The following is a 20943-nucleotide window of genomic DNA, read 5'->3' on the forward strand; positions in this document are numbered from 1 at the left end:
ACAGGCAGGAAACCTGTGAGGTCACATAGGGCCGGGCACTTCGTTTAATGCTCGCTGTCGCTATCTTGAAATTCATTTTTTTTTAATCTTTTTTTTTAGATTTTAGTGTTTCCTTTTTCTCCCAAAGCCCCCAGGTACATAGTTGTGTATCTTTAGTTGTGGGTCCTTCTGGTTGTGGCATGTGAGATGCCACCTCAGCATGGCTTGAAGAGTGGTGCCATGTCTGCGCCTAGGATCCAAACCGGCGAAACCCTGGGCCACGGAAGCAGAGCTTATGACCTTAACTACTTGGCCACGGGGCTGGCCCTGCCATCTTGAAATTCTTAATGACTTTACCTTTGAACCCGTATCTTGTAAGTCTGATGAGACAACAGAACAGACACCTGAGCAGAGGTGCTATACCCAGTATGTGGATGCTTCGTTCCTTGCTGCCCCACATACACACCACGTTTGCAAAGTCCCAGGAGCACAGAATTCTGGTGGACCCACTACGCGTGGGAAGTCAAGACTCAAAGTGAGCACAAGGTGAGTTGTACGACATTTACAACTGAGTCAGGGGAGCGCTGACTCGCCTGAGAGGTCACGCTTTTGGTTCAAACCAGAATTTGCTTCAAAGGCATCAAGAAAGCAGCAGTGTTCTGAGAAACACAGAGGGCTGAGGACCTACCACTTCCTTTCTTACTGTTACTTCCCTGTATGATCCAACCATCCTTGCTGCAAATGATGCTGCAGAAGGAAAGGGAAAGAGGGTGACCAGTCTGTCCTTTCCTTTCAGTCCTTCCTCGCTCATCAGTACGCTGAAGGGAGAGGGAGCTGGTAGGATGTGCGTGTGTCAACAAATGGAATAAAAACAGGTGAGTTAGTTTTGTGCAGCATTTCCCCTGTTCTTACAAGAGCAAAACTCATATCCATGTGCAAGCTAAGAGATGGTGATTAGAGCGTTTCAGCGATTCCACAGAGGACTGAAAGGTTCTTACATTTGCATTTAAGACTGGCATTGCATAACATACAGATGGCAAAATTCATGCTAATAATTTAGATTTTAATTTTTCTTTACTTAGAATGACATTAAGTAGCAAATGAAAAACATCATGACAAATCAAAAGTAGATCATAGAAGAAAGGGAAAACTTTGTATTTTAGTAACTTTAATGGCACTTTTTCCCTGTCCTTTCAACAAAAGACACCAAATTTCATTTTCCACTGGGCCCTACAAAGTATGTAACCAGCCCTGCCAGCATGGGAAGGAGCTGTCTCAGGTCCTGGCCTCTCAGAGGGGAAACCGAGGCGGGGGTGGGGTGGGGAGACAGTCAACGCTTAGGGTTATACAGCAGTCAGTCAGAAAAGGGGGCGGATTCTGTCTGATTAAACCGGAGACAGGAAAGTCGACGTGGGGGGTAGATGGGGGTCCCTAAGTCTCTGCCGGGATTCACTGTGTACGTTGGGGGCGGGGGGACGGCAGAGAGGCTGCTGTTCAGGCCCCTTGGGCAAGAGCTAGCTGATTTGACGGGAAACAATTTGATCACAACCAAGTGGGTTTCCATGACGATGTGGTAGAAATGATTTCTCTACAGTTATAATCATTGCGATCCCTGCTCCGTGTGCCCATGTGCTTGTATCAGTGGGGAATTTGGACACACTGTGGAGGGGTTTTGCATCTTTTACGTGTCTTTATGTCCATTTTTCACAGGCCCTCTTTTCGTTTTACGTTGAGGTCGGTTCCAGCCACTTCCTACTTGCACTCCTGCAACAGGATTTAGTAAGGCCTGGCTACTAGCCGGCTGGGCACAGAGCGAGGAAGGCAGAGCCAGCGCCCTCTGGCGGCTCATAGTCTTAAATGACAGGAGCTGCTGTTTTAGGGGTCAAGGAGGGCCTCTTCGAGGAAGTGACATTTCCAAGAAGGAGAGAGCAGGCGTGTAGAGAATCTGGGGAAGGCTCGCCAAGAAAAGGCAATCGAGAAATGCCAAACTCCTGGAGAGAAGGAGGGAGCTGGAGGGAGCTGCAGACTGTCTCTGCCGTGCTGCTGTCATAACAAAGAGCTGGCCTGACAGGGATGCCTGTGGATGGGTGGGAACAACCGAAACATCCCGGATTGGATTCTAGACCAGAAAAATGATGTTAGTGGGAAAATTGGCAAAATTTCAATCAGGTTTGGAGAGTGGTTAATAGTTTGTATTGAGGTTAATTTCTTGGTTTTGTGAACCGCACTGTGGTTATGAAAGATGCTAACATTTGGGAGAGCTGGGTGGGGGTGTATGGGAATTCCGTGTATTATTTTTGCAAGTCTGAAATTATTTCAAAATGAAAAGTTAAAAAGCAATAAGTAAATCCATGACATCACCCTTTCTCTGTGCCCGACACCACCTCGCATCCACGCTCAGAGTCCTGCTCCTGACTTCACTTCTTCCCACTCAGGCTTATGGAAAGTGCAGCGGTTCTGGCAACAGAAAGCTCTGGGTTCGTCACAGGGTGGTCCATCCCAGCTCTGAGACCGTTGGCAAGTCACTGGTCTCACAGATCAGGGTCCTCATTATAGGGGCACTAGCCTGCGTGCCCTTTTGCAGCCATGTGTCCTTCCGGCCCCCTTCTGGGCAGGACGTCCAGCTGCTGGGCTTTGCAAAGATCCAGGGCCTGGCCAGCCCAGATCTTACCTTATCTCACTCAAAGAACATCACGTCTTAGAGGGACACAGAGCCCCTCCATGTGAGCCACCGTCCCTGGGAATGCTGGCTGGACCAGGGACAGCCCCCGTGAGCAAGCACGTAGCCTGTGTGGCCCCTGACCGTATAAGCCGCCCCCTCGCTGCCCGCAGACGTGGTGCGCAGCTCCATCCAGCCGGCCACCACTGGACGCTCCCCATAAGTGATCCCAACAGACCCTTATGTCTCATACGCCGTCCCCGGGTCTTTCCTTTGGTCTCCCCGCCACCTATCCCGCACTGCTCGCACAACTGCCAGACACCCATCTACAAAGCGGTGATACCATGACCCACGGCTGCAGAACTGTGCGAGATTAAGTGACATGAAACAAGATAAGAAGTGTTAACACTCTCGAGGGTCTGCTGGGCGGAAGATGTTTAACAACTGTTGTTTCTTCCCAACTTCAGCCGGGCACCCCTCAGAGCTGCCAGAACATGGCTGTCCACATCTGGGAGGGACTGCGAAATGCTGTGTCTTCTCTTATTGGATGCCTGTTCTCTGTGCTTTGTCCCCCAACAAAGGTCAGGATCCACGAGGGCAGGGACTGTGCCCTGAGAACCTGCAGTAAACACGGCCCCTCTCTTTCATTCGCTTTACTCAGCAAACACGCACCACACAGGCCGGACGGGGGCAGACAGCAGAGAGCGAGGCCAACACAGCGAGAGGAGCAGCCAGCAGATACCAAATTGGAAAACAAACCAGTCAATGAGCAAGCAGTTAACCAAGGGTGGGACAGGAGAGAGCAGACAGGTGGCAGGAAGGCCCCCTCTCTGAGGGCAACACTGGGGCTGGGAACAGAAAGAGGAGGGGGCCGGCAGTGCAGGCTGGGGGTGCAGCACCAAGGCCCGGGGCAGACAGGAGTGGGGCATGTCCTAGGAGCTGCCAGGAGGCCTTGGAGTCCCTAAGCCGGGCCAGAGGGCAGAGAGTGGTCAGCGAAGTGGGCAGGGGCCAGGCCACGGAGAGGCGGTGGAAAATTGCTGGCGGGTTTTAAAGCAGGGAAGCACGTGTTCTGACTTCCCTTTTTAAGAGCTTGCTCGGCTGCTGTGTGGAGGGGACAGCGAAAGGGAGCAGAGTGGAAGGTGGCAGGGGAACCAACCGAATCACTCGGTGGGGAGATGGCAAGGGCCTGGACTCAAGGGGATGTTGGAGAGGGAGAAAGGTGGGGAGGTGCCCCCCAGCTGTGGGAGGAGGGACAGGGTGGTCCCTGTGGGCCTGACTTCTCCATCACTGTGCAGAGCAGGGGGAGGCAGGCCTCAGCCATGGAGGGAGGGAGGGGCCTGAGAACCAGGGCGCTGGGACACTCCCAGGCCCGGTCTTCCCCTGACAATGACTTCCACATGACTCTCTCAAGTCCCTGAGCCCTGGCTCCTCCTTCGTCTGCCTGCCGTTGGCTGTATCACAGCCAAAGGGTCCCAAACCACGCCTGTCGGCTCCTGCTGCTTCTCTTTCTGGGACGGGCCCTGTCATCCTCCCAGTTACACTGCTTGGGGCCCATTTAACCCTCTCCCTGGCAGAGGCACGAAAACAGAATCCCTCTTGATTTCACCTTCCACCCCCACCACATGGGCTCGCCCCTGGGAACAGGCCACAGAAGCTCTTAACCGGGCCCTTACGAAAGCTTCCTTTCCCCAGCTCTTGGCTCTGAACCCAACTGTGAACCACGGGCAAAAATTTAAGCTCCTAAAGCACTTCCTTTGACTGAGTCCTGCTCTTGCTCAAAAACCTTCAGTGGCTCCCCACTGCCACCAGAGAGGGTCCTTCTCCCAGTCAGGCCTCTGTGAACTGGACTGAAGCAAGTCTCTGCCCGCTCCCTCTGTCTGGCCCAGTGAAAGCTCCATGCTCCCAAGAGTGAACCCCAAGTGTCCATCAACAGCACGATGGATGAATACGCTGTGACATATTCAGCCCATGGAAAACCACACAGCCAGGAAAAGGAATAGTCTAGAGCACCAGGTCTCAGCAAGCACAAAGCTCAAACACAGTGTTGAGCTAACAGATATCCTGCAGAGAAGACAGACAGTCTGATGATATTTATTAAAAATGCCAAAGTGTGCAAAACTATCACCTATATGGTCCAGGGACACAGACATGCAGTAGAAGAAGGAAGGCGGCCGGGGAGGGGGCACAGGGGCTTCACGGGGCTCTAACATTTTCCTTCTGAAGCTGGGAGGTAGGGGTTGTTCTATTATTATCTTCTTTCGGATGCCTGAAATAACTCGCATTTCAGAGCGACAGGCCTGCTTCGCTTCTGCAGGCCCCTCAGCCTGGAATACCCTCCAGGCTTCTGTTCTTACTGGAATCCTAAGGCCCCTCCAGGGCCCAGCTCAGTCCCGGCTCCTGATGATCCCTGAACAGGAAGAGTCCTGCCCTGGCTCCACGAGGAGCCCTCAGAGCCCCCGTCGTGGGGAGCTGAGCCCCTCAGAGGCAGGGCCTTTGTGACTTCTACCTGGCACCCTGATCAGCGCCACACAGGGGGCAACCCAGCCTGAGCCTCGTGGCTCCCTGGCACTCCCTGGGCCCCAGCACAGCACAGCACAGACCTGGCCCTCACGAAATGCTGGCCTAGTGACCAGTTGGCCTGGGAGGGCCGGGCACAGAAGGTGGACAGTCAACTCTGCGGCCCCATGCAACCCGCCTCCTGCCAGGCTGTGAAGCCCCATCAGGGCGTCTGGCGCCCAAGTTACAGCCCCCTCTGCCCCTGCTCTCCCCTCCCCTCCTCACCCACCTGGCCGAGCAGGGTGCTCTGCTGAGTGGCTCTGCATCACTGGGGCACAAAATCCCAACTTCCCCTACCCTTGGGTCTGGACCCAGGGCCCCGGAAGTGGAGGAAATGGAGGGAGCACTGGGTGGGGGGGTCTGCAGAGGGGTCCACGGTCGTGGCTCTGCCCACACAGGTTGAAGCGGGAGCTCGCTGGCCTCATCTTTAGTAACAATGACCTTTTCCGCAGCTTTCCTTGACTGGCCTGTGGGCAGCCCTGAGCTAAGTGTCTCCCATCCATTATCTCCCATCATCCTCCAAACCACCGCGAGGAGGGGGCTGCTGTCTCCTCCATTCTACAGACAAGGACACTGAAGCCCAGAGAGATGGGAAGGCATTTGGTCAGGATCACAGAGGGGTGAGTGGTGGGGCCGGCTCACCCTGGCAGCCTGACCCTGGAGGCCACACTACCAAACCCCAAATGAGCAGGCAGGAGGAGATGAGTGGGCCTGAACTATTTTGGGGCAGACCCAACTCCCCGAGGGCCTCTGCTGAGAAAACGGTATGTCAGGGTGGTCACAGTGACCCGGCCACGCAGCCCAGGACCTGGCCTCCGGGCCCTCCGGAGCACTGGTTTGAGCCTCTTTGAGACACAGGCCCCTTTGAGAACCTGGAGGGCGCTGTGAATTCTTTCCCCAGGCCCGCTTATTACACACGCAGCATTTTGCTGGCGACCGCCGAGGGTCAGAGCCCTCCTCTCGTGCCAGGATAAGATACCCCGAACCAGGGAATCCCAAAGACCCCTTTCAAATCGAGGAGCTGTGATTCCGAATCCTGGACTTACGACTGGGTTGATGGTACATGGCTGATGTGTGAGCCAGACGGAGAAGAGAATTTAGGAAAAAAGAACAGACCCTAGATGGGAAAATGTGGAGGTGAAGGAGCCAGTGGGAAGAGCCCGTCCTTCTATCTCTGAGCCCCCACCCCGCTGGGATGCCCCTGCCCCACAGAACGGGCCCTTGGTTTCTTGGGTCATTACCACACACACGGCTTCCCTTCTTCTGTTGCTGAGGAGAGAAGCAGGAACGCACACCTCAAGCCTCAGTTTTCCTCTCTGAAAAGCTGAGTGCTCCTCCTCTCTGAAGGAGCAGCTGAACCCAGAAAGTTCACGTGACTTACAGATAATATTGGCTGTGGGTTGCAAACCCTCTGCCTGGGGTTCCCAGCCACGGTCGGAAAGCTGGCAGCTAGCCTGGGGCCACCCTCATCAGAATGATTGGGGTGCTGGTGAGACAGGAAGATTCTGACCTTTCCTCTTTGGCCCCCCTTCCTGGATTCTGATTCAGCAGTTCTGGGGCCCGGAACTACCCACCATCACCTCACCAAAAAGAAAAGAAAGTTTTCTAATCGGTCCTCTGGGACCAGGGTGGGAGACAGAAAAACCACTCTGCAGGGAGGGGCTGGGGGTGGGGCAGCCGCCTGGGGTGAGGCCCTGCAGCTGCCCTGAGGGCTCCCCCACCCCCCTTCCCGGGGTGAGAGCTGCGGACACAGCACTACCACCCCGGGGAGGGGTCACGGGTGCACTCTGGCTCCCCGCCTCACTGAACCAGAGCGTGGCTTCTCTGGTATCTGAGGCTGAACCTCCGGCCCCATGGGAGGCCGTGGGACAGCTGGGGACAGCGAGCCGCAGCCCTCCCCACGCCTCCTCCCTCTGGCCCCCAGTGGAGAGCACACAATGAAGCTCTTCTTCTTCCCCTCCCCCCTCGGCCATCTCACCACCCGGCAGCCCCAAGAGGCCTGAGGGCTTTCAAGTGTCTATCCCAGCGAGGCCCTGGGCCCCAGCCTCAGCCCAGCCTGGAGCAGGAGGGGAGCAGCATAAATGGGGGCTCTGCACCCAACAGAATGACCTGCAAAGCCTGGGCTGCCAGGGTCACCCACCTGACCCCTCCCCCACCCAATGACCCTCAATCCTGGTGAGGCCCCAGACTCCACTGGGACACAACAGGCAACCCCAGGGTGGTGAGGCCTCTGGCCGGGGGGTGCTTTTGGCTCGTGTCCCCAGGACCCAGCCTGCCCAGGCTCTGCATCTGACCAGCGACAGGGTATTCTTTATAGAACCAAACCCGGAAACGCCTGTCTGAGGGCCAAGGACCTGGAGGGCCACCAGGACACAGAGTTCTACTGAGTGGGGGCCTGCTCCCTCGGGAACAAAGAGAGCTGCTCCGTGTTTTGCGCTTTCTCAAAACTGAGGAAACTGAAGAAGATCATGAGACAGCTAAAGAGGCCCTGGAGGGGGAGCTTCCTGAAGCTGCCAGCAGCTGGGGCAGGCACTACCCCATGCCCAGGAGAGGGGCAGTGGCTGCACGTGGTCGAACACAGGCCTGGCTGGGAGACGGTGGGCCTGTGTCCACCGCCTCCGGGCCCTCCCGGGAAGGGTCTTCCACAGACTTCTCCGTCCTCTCCAGACGTCGCCCGTCTTTCCCAGAGGGGAGGAGGAGCTGCACAGGGCTCTCGGGGAGGACCAGGGGCAGCCACTGCTGACAGCCTCTCCACCGTATCTCATTCCTGGCTGGGAGGCCTGGACTAGTTTGTCCCCTTGCCCGTAATTCTAGGCCACTTGCCCAGCCAAGGCCCCTGGGTTTTGTTTGGTTTGGGTTTGGGTCTGTTTCTTTTGGCTTTCCCCCACTCTCCCTCACCCTGATCCCAGGCCCTCTTGATTCAGTCCTGCTCCCTGGGCCCGGCCTGTGGGATCCAGTGGGGGAATCAGACCTGTGAACACCTATCGCCAGAACAAGCAAGAACACGCAATGAGAACTCTCAGAGGAAGCCAGAGCCAGGGCCACACTGCAGGCAGAGACAAACTGTGACGGGGGAGGCCGGGCGGCCTTAATGGAGGAGACGGCATCTGGGCCAAGCCTTTCACTCTTTCATTCATTCATTCATTCAAAAAACACTAATGAGGGACAGCTCTGTGCCAGGCACTGTTCTAGAAGCTGGAATCCAATAGCGAATGAAGTTTCTTCCTTCATGTGGCTCATATTCTAGTTGGGGGAGAAACCCAATAAAAAAATAGACCAGTCACTAAGTCAAGTACGTCATACGGTGATAAATACCGTAGAGAATAAGAAAGCAGGGCAGAGGCCAGAGAGCGCAGGGTGAGGGCGTGGCTGTTCTTATATGGGGTGCTCAGGCCAGGCCTCTCTAATTGGGTGAAATTTGAGCAGAGATCTGAAGGAAGCGAGGCACAAGCCACGTGGCCATCTAGGGGAAGAAGGTTCTAGTGAGAGAGAGCAGCCACAGACGGGCTCGGGGGTGAGGCTATCTCGGAGTGTCTGAACAGCAAAGGGGCCTGTGCGGCCAGGGCAGAACTGGCAAGGGGAGGAGGAAACCTGCAGTGGGGCACGGGCAGTCACAAGGGCATTTAGACCATTCTGTGCGATCGGAGCAGCGAAGTGTCATATTTCTGACTTAAATCTTAACAGTGTTATTTTGCTGCCACGTTGAGAACGCTTTAAGGGTACGCGAGCCAAAGGCAGCCGTCCGCTTGGGAGGCCGGGTGAGAGACATGGTGGGGTGGCCCAGGCTGGCAGCAGTGGAGGTGGGGACAGTGTTCAGATTTTGGATGTATTCTGAAGGCGAGCTTCGAGGAGGCCACACAATTTGACAGGTAGAAATACAGGCAGGAAGGAAGGTCTGAGAGGCCCCAGAGAGAACCACAGAAAGAGCTCAGGGCCTGGGGAAGATGGAATTGGACAGGTCTGGAGGGAGTGTGGGAGGGCCCCAAGGCCTGGGTGAGGGGTGGAGACTCCATTCCGCAAGTGCTGTGGCTTGGGGAAGGGGCACCTGCTCAGAGCCACACAACACAGGGGCACCCGGGTCAGAGAGAGCAGAGAGGCCAACGGGCCACTGTGGCTGCCGGGGCTGCAGTGCTCCAAGGTCCCCAAGGCTCGCAGGCTGTGCTATGGACGGCCCAGACCACTGCCTCCACCCGGCCTTCAGGCCACAAGCAGGTGGATCACTCACTAACAGGCCCGCAGCTCAGGGCTCTTGAAATCAAGCCAGCGGGTCTCATTGGCCCCAGGGAAGGGGTTTCCTCTTGTGGAAGAGGAGCAAGCAAGGCTTGTCCAGGGGACAATGGTTTACTTGGGTCAGGAGGGTCATGCCCGGGAATGAAGAGAGGTCTCGGCGAGGGAGGAAGGAGGGCTCTGCCCGCCAGGACCAGCCATCTGCAAAGGCTGGGGCCATCCACTTTCTTAGCTCTGTGAGACGTGCCCAGCCCCACATGAGCCCAGCTTGTCCCCGCTCACCCCACCCCACTGCAGACAGGGCCCTACTCAGGGCCCTACTCTGTGAACTCCTCTCAACTACCACTGAGAAGGCAAAGGACCAGAAGGGAAACTAAGGCACGAAGCAGGGGACACACACTCCTGATCCCAGCCTACTCAGGCATACACTCTCACTCCCAGGGAACTTGTCACGCCCTTCCTCCTGCCACAGGGTGGGTCCCTGTTCACATGCTCCTTTCCTTACTCCTTGACAACAGCGACCAGACTCTGCTCAGATCTGTGATCCCACGATGCCGACCCAGGCTACTTAGGGATTCACGGAATGGATGAAGGGATGTAGGATTTCCTGACGGGTGGGCAAAAGAGGCTTGGAAGCCAGGAGTAGAAGTAGGCAAAGAAGCTCCAGAAGGAGCCAGGCCATTGCCATGTGCCAGAATGAGCAGCTGCAAACATTTCCTGAGCTAGGCCCTGTGCACTCACTGCACAATTTCATTTGATCCTCACAGGAGCCCCAGGATGTAGGTACCGTTATCATGCCCGTTTTACAGAGGCAAACAACTGAGGCATGCACAGACAGGCTGAGTTATCTTTCCAAGGTCACAGGGCTACTAGGCAACAAAGCTAGGATTCAAAAGCGCATCTGTCCAACTCACATGCCATGTGCTTAATTCCCACCCACGTGGTCTCCCAGGCCCCACGGAGTCCAGACGCATGTGTCAACCTCTGGGCAACCCGGATCCACCCTCCGTTGTGCCCATTTATCCCCATCCCAAGACCATTGTGGTTATGTCTGAGGAAAGCCCTTTATAATATTGTCACGACACCAGTGATTATTGTTATTAATGATAACAATCGCTCCTCTCCCAGCTGTTGCTTAGCATTTCTACCATCTGCTTTCCAGCCTCCAGTGGAATCCTCTATTTGTGGCCATCTCAGCCATGTATGCTGCCCCTCCCTATCACGTCCTGCCCATCCCATCCCCCTGCTTCTCCATCCTTCCTGGAGGCACCCCCACAGCATCCACACCTGCCCATTTCCCCGACCATTTCCTGCGAACACCCCGGTCCCTCCCAGCGGCCACTGGCCTCTCCCCCAAGGGACCGGACTCATTGTTTCCCAAACTATAGAGGGGCAGGGTCTGGAATTCGGATTCCAGGCACACCCTTCTGCTCTGCACATCTGGGGAGGTGATGCCAGGGCAACCTTGAAATCCAGACACAGGAAAGCCCATAGGAATACCGAGTCCCAAAGAAGCTCTGAGAATCCCAAAGAAGCCCTGAGAATCCCAAGTTTGGGGATTCAGAAACTTCCAGATCCCCAGTCCTAGGAATGCCCCAACCCTCAGGATTCTGAGACGGCAATCTTGGGAATTCTGATCTCAGGACTTCTGAGTTCAGTTCCTCCTGTAAACTTCTATTTTCCACTTCCTCAGGCCGTTTGTATGACTCCAATGTTACCAACGTTGAAAGCTAGAAGTAGATTTAAAAATGCTTCCCCCAATAGAGCTGTAAAATTCCTAGAAATTTGGTGGGGAGAAATGTTTCTTAAATCCCAAATATGAAGATATTTAAAGATTTGTAAGTCTGATTATTTTAATGCTATTTGCAGAGCAATGATGACTTCACTGGAGCATAATTGAGAATAAAATCAACGTCTGGGCTATTAAAAGAAGTGAATGCCCCAAAAAGCACACACACAAGACTTTCCCTCCCCCCATGTTTTCCCAGTTTTTCCCCCACTAGGCCCTTATATCTCTAGTTCTTAGACTAAGCGTGAGTAGCATCCTAGGGCTGAAGCTTCTGGGAAATCTGGGGTGTTCTGGGGAAGAGGATGAATTGTACAATGTCTTCTCTGAAACTCAGGAAATTCCCAGGCTTACGCCCTCCCTCGAACCTGGTCTGCGGCCAGGGCTTCCACAGTTCCCGTCTGAACATCACTGGCCTTCAGCTGGGGCTTGAGGTCCTGCCCCCTGGCCTCACTGGGAGTGGAAAGGGGATAGGGGTCCTGGGAAACCTTCTTGTGGCTCCTCCAGCTCCTCTTAGGGTCTCGGGGCAGAACAGAGTTGGCTACCACCCTTGCCAGGCCCAGGAAGGGAAGGAAGTAGCGAGAAGGCAAGAGGGAGAACCAGCGGGGAGGGGGGTCTGAAAGGAAAAGTCTGGGAGGTTAGTGAACCTCGCCAGGCCCGGCTGAGTGAGCAGGCTCACATTTCACAGCCTGGGGCTCTGGACAGCAGCCAGGCTGTGGGACCAGGCTGTGGGAATAGAAAGAAAGGGACGGAGTGACCCGCAGAGTTGGGACTCTCGCTCAGGACAGAAGAGCTTACATTGTGTGATGGGGAGGTGGATGACCGGGAAAGGGACAGGGCCACGTGGAAGGCGTTGGCGGTTTCAAGTAACACTTAGATGCTCTGAGGCATTCCTTCTCTCCTGCACCTGTCAAAGGGGGGGGGGCCTCCCCGCCGGGCTCCCGCACCGACCCTCCTGTTCCGGCTTCCTTGTCTCCAGCCCCTCATGTGGCTCTTTTCTCCGGATGTCCTCTCACGCCCCCTTTCCCTAGCTACCCTGGCCTGCCCCTGCAAGCCTCCGTTCCCAGCCCATCCCAATTTTCCAGCCCCCCAACTCCTCTTCTTCAGTCCCCCCAAATCAGTGGTCTCCAGCCCGCCTCTCTGATCGCTCTTCTCTGGCCCTGGATTCCCCAGCCCTAGCCCCGTCCGAATCCCCAGTCTTCCCCTGGTCCCCGCCTCTCAGTCCCCTTTCCCAGCGCGCTTGCCTTCCCGAGCCCCGCATCCCGGCACTAACCCGATTCGGAACAGCAGCCGCCTGCTGCGCGCCATGAGCAGGCCACGGAGGGTCCGCCGCGCTCGGCAGCTGCGGGGGCCGAGCAGCAGGACGAGCCCGAGGAACAGCAGCCCGCAGCCGGCGACCCACAGCCACTGCGCAGGCCAGCCTCGCCAGGCCATGCTGGGGGCAGGCGCCCGCCGCGGCCCGGGGCGGGGCGGGGCGTTGCTAGGCAATGGATCGGCCCAGGCCCCCATGCGGGGAACCTGCGGGGCTGGGGCCCCGCCCCCTGCGCCGGCCGGCTGGGGGGCGGGGGGCGACCTGGCCCCGCCCCGCCGCGGATTCGCTTTCGGACCCGCCCCCTCGCCACCCTTGGCCCAGCGCACGCCCTGAATGCCAGCGGGCAGGAGGCGGGGCCTCAGCGGGCTTCTGACCTGCGCTGATCCAGGGCCATGCTGCCTGAGTCTTGGAAAGGGACCAAAGCTCGCAGGCCGCCCCTCACACCCTCCCCACTTCCCCCTCCAGGGGACTCAAGGAGAGGCCCTGGAATGGTCTTCTTGGCGGGAAACCTTAGCCTCATCAACTTTTTTGGCTAGAAGGAACTTAAGAGAGCATGTGGGTCAGCTGCCATTCATTCACTGATTCATTCCCGCAATGTTCTGTCCTCCTAGGTGCCAGGCGCGGTGCTGAGCTCCGAGGATGCAAGAGTCAAAGGCACACAGCCAGTCTCTGCATTCCTGGAGCCTACAGTCTAGAATCTAGCAGAGAAACAACCAAATAAGCAAACAACTACAATTAGACAATATATCTTTATATTTATATACACATATATATGTATACATGCATACATACATACGTGTGTGATTACAAATTGTGGTGCTATAAAGGAAGCGAACAGAGGGGGCAATGATATGAAGGACAGCGGACTAGTTTAGATGGGGGAGGACCTCCCTGAGCAGGTGACAAGAAAGCCAGGCCCTGAAGGGTAAGAGGCCACAGAGGCTCAGAGGGAGTGACTGGACAGGGTTATGCAGCAATGGGAGGCAGAGACAGGACTAGGACCAAGGTCCCCCGACTCCCACCCCCCCCCCCGCCCCCCGCCCCGCCCCAGGCTGCCTTCCCGCCGTGTTCCAGAAGTTGTTAAGGTTGGTGGAAGGAGCTCTAAGGGCAGTCATGGTGACATCTACAAAGCTGGGCAAACCAGAGCTGTGGCCCGGCTCTTTGTGGCTCCAGCCGTTGCCCTGGCGCAGCACAGGAAGGAACGGAAACACTGCAAACGGTCCAGCTGGCTGGAGACGGTGGGGAGGGCCTGAAGGGAGGCAGAGTTCTGGTTGTCTCCCCTGCATCCTGTGCTCTGGCCCCAGAGAGGCTGGACAACCCGACCCCCAAGTCACACACATTCTGCCTCCCTCTGATGTACTCTGATTAGATACTTGGATCCAAGCCTCAGTCCCCAGCGTAGAGTATAGGATCATTACGCACAACAAGTGGCAGGCCTCATCTCCCCCTTCCACTGCCAAAAGCCAAGAGATGGGTTAAATTATCCCCAAACTGAATTGCAATCCCAACGCTCAGTCCTGGGTTTGAGAAGTCCCAGACTTCTCTTATGTGGGTCCATCTTGAGGGCTGGAGCCTGTAGCGGGCTCCCTCCCTGAGTCCTGGCCCACGACTCAGCTTCCTCTCTGCGCCTGGCACAGAAAGGTCTCTCAGTAAACAAGTGTCAGGGAGAATTGAGTTAAACCCCAGCTGTTCACTTCCCACCTGCTGGGTGTGCTGCTGAGGAGCGGGGGTGGGGGGAGGGATGACAACGGCGGCGGCGAGGACAACCACAACGACACTGACAAGCCGCTCTCTGCAGGAGCCCTTCCAGGACAAGGGAGTTTGTGTGTCTCTAAGTCTGTGTCTATACATGCAAAGTGAGGAATTATGGAGCCTCATCATAGTCATTGTGAACACACCTTTTCTGCAGGTGAGGCCGTGCCAGGCATTATATTGAGAAATTAAAATCTGAAACACGAAAGGCAGGCCCAGGCATGAGCCTGCAGAGAGCACAGAGGTGACCAAATCCCCAAACTCAAGCACTCAGGTGTGCTCTCTTCAAGGAAGCTTTTCTCGAACCTTCCCACCCCAGCTTGGGCTTAAGCAAGTCCCGCTCTGTGCCAGCTCTAGGCCTTGTACACACTGCTGTCATTCAGTGCAGTACTGCATGCTATATTCTTTTGTTTCCATGTCTATTTCAGAGCCTAGAGGCTTGAAGTCATGACCGTCTTCCTTAAGAGTAAGAACTATGGGGGCCAGCCCTGTGGCGTAGTGGTTAAGTTCCGCACACTCTGCTTTGGTGGCCCGGGGTTTGTGGGTTTGGATCCCAGGCACAGACCTGCACCACTCATCATGCGTGCTGTGGTGGCAACCCACATACAAAATAGAGGAAGATTGGCACAGATGTGAGCTCAGGGCTAATCTTTCTCCAGCAAAAAATGAGAAAGATTGGCAACAAATTTTAGCTCAGAGCGAATCTTCCTCAGCAAAAAAAAAAGACTAAAAACTACGATTTAATGTATTCATCTTCAAATATCCAGTTCAGGCGTGGTGGCAGATACATATTAAACACTCACAAATGTTCTTTGAAATATGCAACTCCAAGGCTCCTGCTTCATGGGGCCAAGCCTATCTCTTCAACCTCCTCAGATGCCAATCTTCCCCTTGTCACAATGGCACAGCCACACTGGTCCTCAAATGTGCCAAGCTCATTCCCACCTCAGGGCCTTTGCTCATGCTCCCTCCACGTGGAACACTCTTCCCCCAATTCTTTGAACAGGTGGCAGCTTCTCATGTGTTGGGTCTCAGCTCAAATGCCAACCCCTCTGTGCTAGAAATAACCTGTATCTTCACCGGAGTGGTGGTTACATGGCTTAGACCAGGGGCTCTCAACAGGGGCGGTTATGCCTCCCAGGAGACATTTGGCAATGTCTGGAGACATTTTTGATTGCCACGACTTGAGGGGGTGCTACCGGGATCCAGTAGGTGGAGGCCAGGGATGCTGCTAAACATCCTACAATGCACGGGGCAGCCCCCAGAACAAAGAACTACCCAGCCCCATCTGTCAGTAGCACAGAGGCTAAGAAACCCCAGCACATGCAAATGTGGAAACTCACCAAGTTGCACACTAAAAATTTGTGCACTTTACCATACGTAAGTTACATCAAATTAAAAATTTTACCCCCCTGAAAGGACTTCGCTGACCACCCCATCACTCTCTATTGTTTTACTCTGCTTCCTTCCTGCATAGCACCTTTCACAATATGGCATCACTTTGTGATTCTTGCCTGCGCCCTACTGGAGCATAAGCCCCATGAAGTCAGGGAGGGACCTCACTGTCTTTGCACCACTGTAGTCCCAGTGGTGTGCACAAGGCCTGGCTCAGAGCAGGCGTCTGGTGAAGGATTTGTCGAAACTAGTGAATGATAGAAACAAAGAATGAATGAGTGATCATTTCACTCCTGCTGCTGAGCACTGTGACCATCAGAAGACTGGAGCTCTGACCAGCTGGTTCGGTCCCTGCAGGAGAACCGTGCACAAGCCACGCCATACTCATGAGGGCGGCTAGTGAACAGGGAGTCAGAACGAGCCTGGCGGCTGCCCGTGTTTCACAACAGGAAAGGCTGCTAAGAGCCGAGTCTGAGGACCTCACATGCTCAAGGTCCTTGCCCACGACCGCCTCCCCCGAGCAGCCTGCCGGGCACTGCCAAGGCTAAGGTTTGCCTCTGCGACTCTCCAGGAGAGACCCGTTAATAACCTGGGTCCGGTGACTGGCAGTCATGCAGTCTTAGCCTGTGGTGTGGTGGTTTTAAAGCTTAGCTCACTGAGAGCAAGCCTTGTCCCAGGTTCCCCAGGTCGGGTGGGGGTTCTCAGGTCTGCCCCCAATCCGCTCGCCTGTCTGTCTGTCTGTCCCTGCGTCTGAATCCTGCCTTTGCAACTGGCCTGGGAGCTTCCCTTAGGATCAAAAGCCTGCCTTCGTCTTTGCACCATAGCTCAAGCTTGATGCCTGGTGCTTGGCTGGCATTCAGGAATTCATAAGGTTGGTGATGATGATGATGATGATGATGACAATGACACAATCATGAAGGAGCTGAGATGGTTGGAGCTGTTTGAACGTTAGAGGCAAGAGACAACTTATTGGACCAGGATGGAGAAATTAGTTCAGTTTAGAAAAAAAGTTAGCCAAATGTGGAAGTGGTGGCTAGAATAATCTGGCCCCCACTCACCCCCATTCACATCAGTCCATCCCTGAATCTGCTGACCTCACCCTGAGCTCACCATCCTCTCGTGGACTTCCCTCTGGGCCGCTGTGCTCTACAGGCTGGAACACTGGTTTGGTTGGAAACAAATCCTGCCAACTTCCTTCACCTCCTCACACCCTGCCCTGTCCTCATGGAATACGACCCTTATCTTCCATTTCCCTCTTCCCTCCTGCAGTCCTGCCTCCTGGAGGGGAAACCTTCAGCTTCCTACCTTTGTCACATGCCATTCCAGGTCAAGATCATGGCTCCTCCTGCCTCATTGAAAAACTTCCCTCCTCTCCCCATCAGTCCAGCTGCTGACCCAGCCCAGGATCTGAGGAGTTAGACTCCCGATTTTAGTCTTCCTGCCTGATTCTTGCCATCAGGTGATTCCAACAAGCGTGGCTCGTTCGACATTTTAGCTCAGCTGTGCTCAAATGTTAGGGAGCCTGAGAACCACTCAGGAAGCTTGTTAAAGTACAGGGCCCCGGGCCCCTCCCTGAGGGATTCAGATTCAGTAGGTCTGGCTGGGGTCCAGGAGTCTGCATTTGCACAGGTGATTCTGAACTCGGCCTTGGCCTCGGTTCGGGATCTCAATTCCAAGGCCTTCAGTGAAGTTCAACAGCCAACTCACATGGTCACACCCTGGATCCCCTGGAGCTTCTCCACCTCTGAAAACCGAAACTCCAGTGTTCTTCTCTCTGACCCCCTCATCCCATCTCCAGCCCCTCAAACCAGTTGTTTTCTTCCAGGCCTTCAGCCCCTACTGCCCACATTTCTTCCCTCCTAGTGAGAACTTGGGTTCAGGCCCTTGAGCCACTCACCAGACGCCAGCTTCCGCTCTCCTTTGTCCCTCCAACCTTAGCCTACCCACCTCCAGACCTGCCTGTACCAACCTGACAACCCACCTTTCCTGCTCCAGCCTCACGGACAGGGCTGGAGAAAATGGCTGTCCCATGTGACTCAGGGCCTATGCCATTCAGGCCTTACTGGGACCCCCAACACCAGTGCTTGGCGGGGCTTTTACTTTGCTGAGGTCTCCACTCATTATCCACAGTTGTTATTGTGTTACCAAGCAACGGGCTCCTTCTGCTTGCCACAAGACTAGCCAAAAAGTCAGGAGGCAAGTCGGTGGAATAGAAAGACTTTATTCATTTTTACCAGCAAAGATGGCAGATGGCAGACTAGAGTCCTTAAAGCCCACCTTACAGAAGAGAGACTCCAGGCCAGTCATATAGGGGCTGGTCTCTGGGTGGGGCAGACATCTGGTCTTAGTTCACTGGTTTTGTTTCACTGGACGTGCATCAGAGGCCAGAGCATCACCTTAGACCCTGATTTAATTTAAAGATAATAAGAACAAAACCTTTAATATGGATAATAGATATAACTGTTTCCATGAGCGGCACCAACAACTGGAAACCTCAGGACCCGCTCCAATTCCTCTGCTTTCAGCTAATATCCTTCTTAGAAGAAATAGTTCTGTGCCCACTCACCCCTCTACAAATTGTGCAACTTACCTATGAATGTTTAGAGCAAGTGCTCTTAGCCTCTCTTGCTCGTATCTCCACGTGGTGTTTCTCCTGGCCACCACATTTCCTCAGCCTGGGGGCCAACTGGAGGGTCTCCCTGCCTTAACCCTACCCATGACCTTGGGTCCCTTTCTCTCAACACAACCCAGTTTCCTGGAAGGCTGTGTCCATGGGTGCAGTAGCAGCATTTTGGTTCTCAATTCTTCATGTCTCCCTGTACACACACCTTCACCATGTGACTGTGCCACTTTGATAGAGGTGAAATCTATTCCCCCAGACTATGAATGTTGGGCCTGGTCTTGTGCCTTGCCATGGCTGATGCAGACATGAAACAATCAGAGGTCTCAGATGTGCTGTCTCGGTGGGACATGGCCTTAGTATCTGTGCCTTTCACCATGAGAATATCCCCCTGGTAGCTGCTGCTCTAAAGAGGATGAAAGATACATGGAGCCGACCTGACCCTACTCACAGCTTGGAAGCCGGCCCAGCCCAGCAGAGCCCAGCCCAGATCAGCTGAAACTCAGCCTGTGCACAGATGCACCAGTGAGAAATACATGCTTATTGATGTATGCCTCTCAGTTTTGGATTTGCTTGTTACGCAGCATTATTTCAGCAACAGCTGACAGAGACAGTGGGAAGCAGAAACATTAGTTATTAATGATGCTGGAAAGACATGGCACTTGGAGAACTGATTAGCCATTTGGAAAAGAGCAATTTAGACCCGAGCCTTGCGGCACACCGAAATAAATTCCAGCGAATTAAAGTGTTAAGGACATAAAATCAAACCATACGATATTAGAAGAAAATTAACACATGTCCAGTCTCTGACAGTGGAAGACCTTCTAAGGCTAAAAGCAAAACAAGCATGTTTCTAATTTTCTTAATAGACATACACTATTAAAGAGTAATATTACTCGAACTCAGACAAAAAGCAACTGAAGACCTAACAAGGGGAAGGAATTACTCTTTTGGCTACTTAAAAAATTTTAAAGCTTCCATACATTAAAAACAACACAAATGAAAGAAAAAGCTCCCCCCAAAACTGTGGTAAATATTTGCCTCAAATTTATCAAAGAGCAAATCTACTTAATATAGATTAAGCTCTTAAATGAGAAAACACAAAGACTGCAATTAATAAAGGGATAAATGGCTAAATTTTATGAAAAAATGTTAAAAACCTTCAAAGAAGCAAGAAAATGCAAGCTAAACAATGAGATATGATTTTGATCTATTAAAATAGCAAAGATTAAAAACAGTAATAAAATTCTGAAGGCTTCTAAGAATATGGGAAGGTGGGTATCATACATTGCTAGTAGGGGTCTCAATTGGTACAATTTTCTAGAAAGCAATTCCCAATACGCATCAAGGCTTCTGAAATGTTCACATCCTCTGACTCAGGAATTCTGCCCTGGAGGTCTGTGCCAATGTGCCCCGAGAGACAAGGAGCTGCACACAGTGGTGAGACCGTAACAGCCGACGGGCCTGGCAAAGGGAAGAGCTGGGTTCTGCTTTTAAACGGTGTGGCTTTTAAATGGTGTTTATAATTAGAAGCCAACGCGATGCATGATCCTGGATTGGATCCTCGACCAGAAAAAAGGACACTAGGGGGACAATGGGCAAAATTTGAATAAAGACTGCAGAGAGGTTATTAGAGTTGTATCAATGTCAGTTTCCTGGTTTTGATACTAACACTGTAGTTAAGCAAGGTGTGAACATTTGGGGAAGCCAGGTGGCAGGTATATGCGACCTCCTTGTACTCGTTTTCAAATATTTCGTGTCTGAAATAACTTCAAAATAAGAAGTTAAAAAAACAATACACAAACAGAATTGTGTTCATGTGTCAATAATGGTTTTTTTTAAAAAAAATACAGATGTGGCAGACCCTGTTGGTTCATTAATAGCCGTTCTCCACTCCTCCTTTCTTCCTGGTTATCCCCTATTTTGCCTCTCCTATGAACAGCCATAGCTTCCGAGTGAGCCCCTCACCAGCCCTGTGGGTGGATCCTGGTTGGTCCAAGCCAGTTGATGTTTTCATTGCCCTGCCAAGCGACTGGTTACACACAGGAATCTGTCGCAATTCCTGCCATCAGATAATCACAGCAAATATTTATATAGCACCAGTCATGTGACAGGCACTGTTCTAAGTACTTTATACAGATTAATTTTCAGCTCTCACAACAACCCTATGAATCAAATATGGTTATAATTCCCATTGCACAGATAAGAACACTGAGGCACTGAAAAGTCAAGTCAATTGCTCCAGGTAGCACAGCTGTGAGACGAAGTGGAAAATAGGCTGGAGGCCTTCTAGGAAGGTTTTCCTAGTTGTCAGAAAGGGATATAGGACTGGCTCTTTTGTTGCTCCAGGAGGCTGTCACCTGCCTGTGATGCCTGGAACTATTGCAGTCATTTTAGGACAATGAGGGAGCAGCGTAAGAGGATATTCCAACATGCTGAAGATGGAGCCGGTGTCCTTCAAGACATAACTGAGTCCCTGGATTAAGCAGGCTGGATTACCCTGCCCCTGGACTTGCTATATGAGAGAAAAATTGTCCTTATTGTTTAGCCACTTTTAGTTGAGTTTTTTGATGCAGCCAAAAGCACCCAAACTAGTACTGTGGGCAAATTTTACATTTTAATATAAAATGAGGGGAAAAACAAGGTACAAATTATAT

The 20943-nt window shown here is 53.4% G+C and overlaps 1 protein-coding gene across 2 annotated transcripts in view; it reads right to left on the reverse strand.

Moving 5' to 3' along the window:
• PNKD (PNKD metallo-beta-lactamase domain containing) overlaps nucleotides 1-20943 on the reverse strand; it is a 58221-nt gene that overhangs the window by 7143 nt on the left and 30135 nt on the right. Inside the window, exon 1 of one of the 2 annotated variants that reach the window (XM_014852522.3) lies at nucleotides 12481-12760. The exons of the other annotated variant lie outside the window; for it this stretch is intronic. Within the exon in view, the coding sequence (XP_014708008.2) occupies nucleotides 12481-12716 (236 nt within the window). The 5' untranslated portion in view covers nucleotides 12717-12760. Of the gene's footprint in view, nucleotides 1-12480; nucleotides 12761-20943 lie in introns of those variants that run through there. 2 annotated transcript variants of the gene reach the window in all.

The sequence above is a fragment of the Equus asinus genome, chromosome 19, assembly GCF_041296235.1.
Source record: "Equus asinus isolate D_3611 breed Donkey chromosome 19, EquAss-T2T_v2, whole genome shotgun sequence".
Lineage (NCBI taxonomy): Eukaryota > Metazoa > Chordata > Mammalia > Perissodactyla > Equidae > Equus > Equus asinus.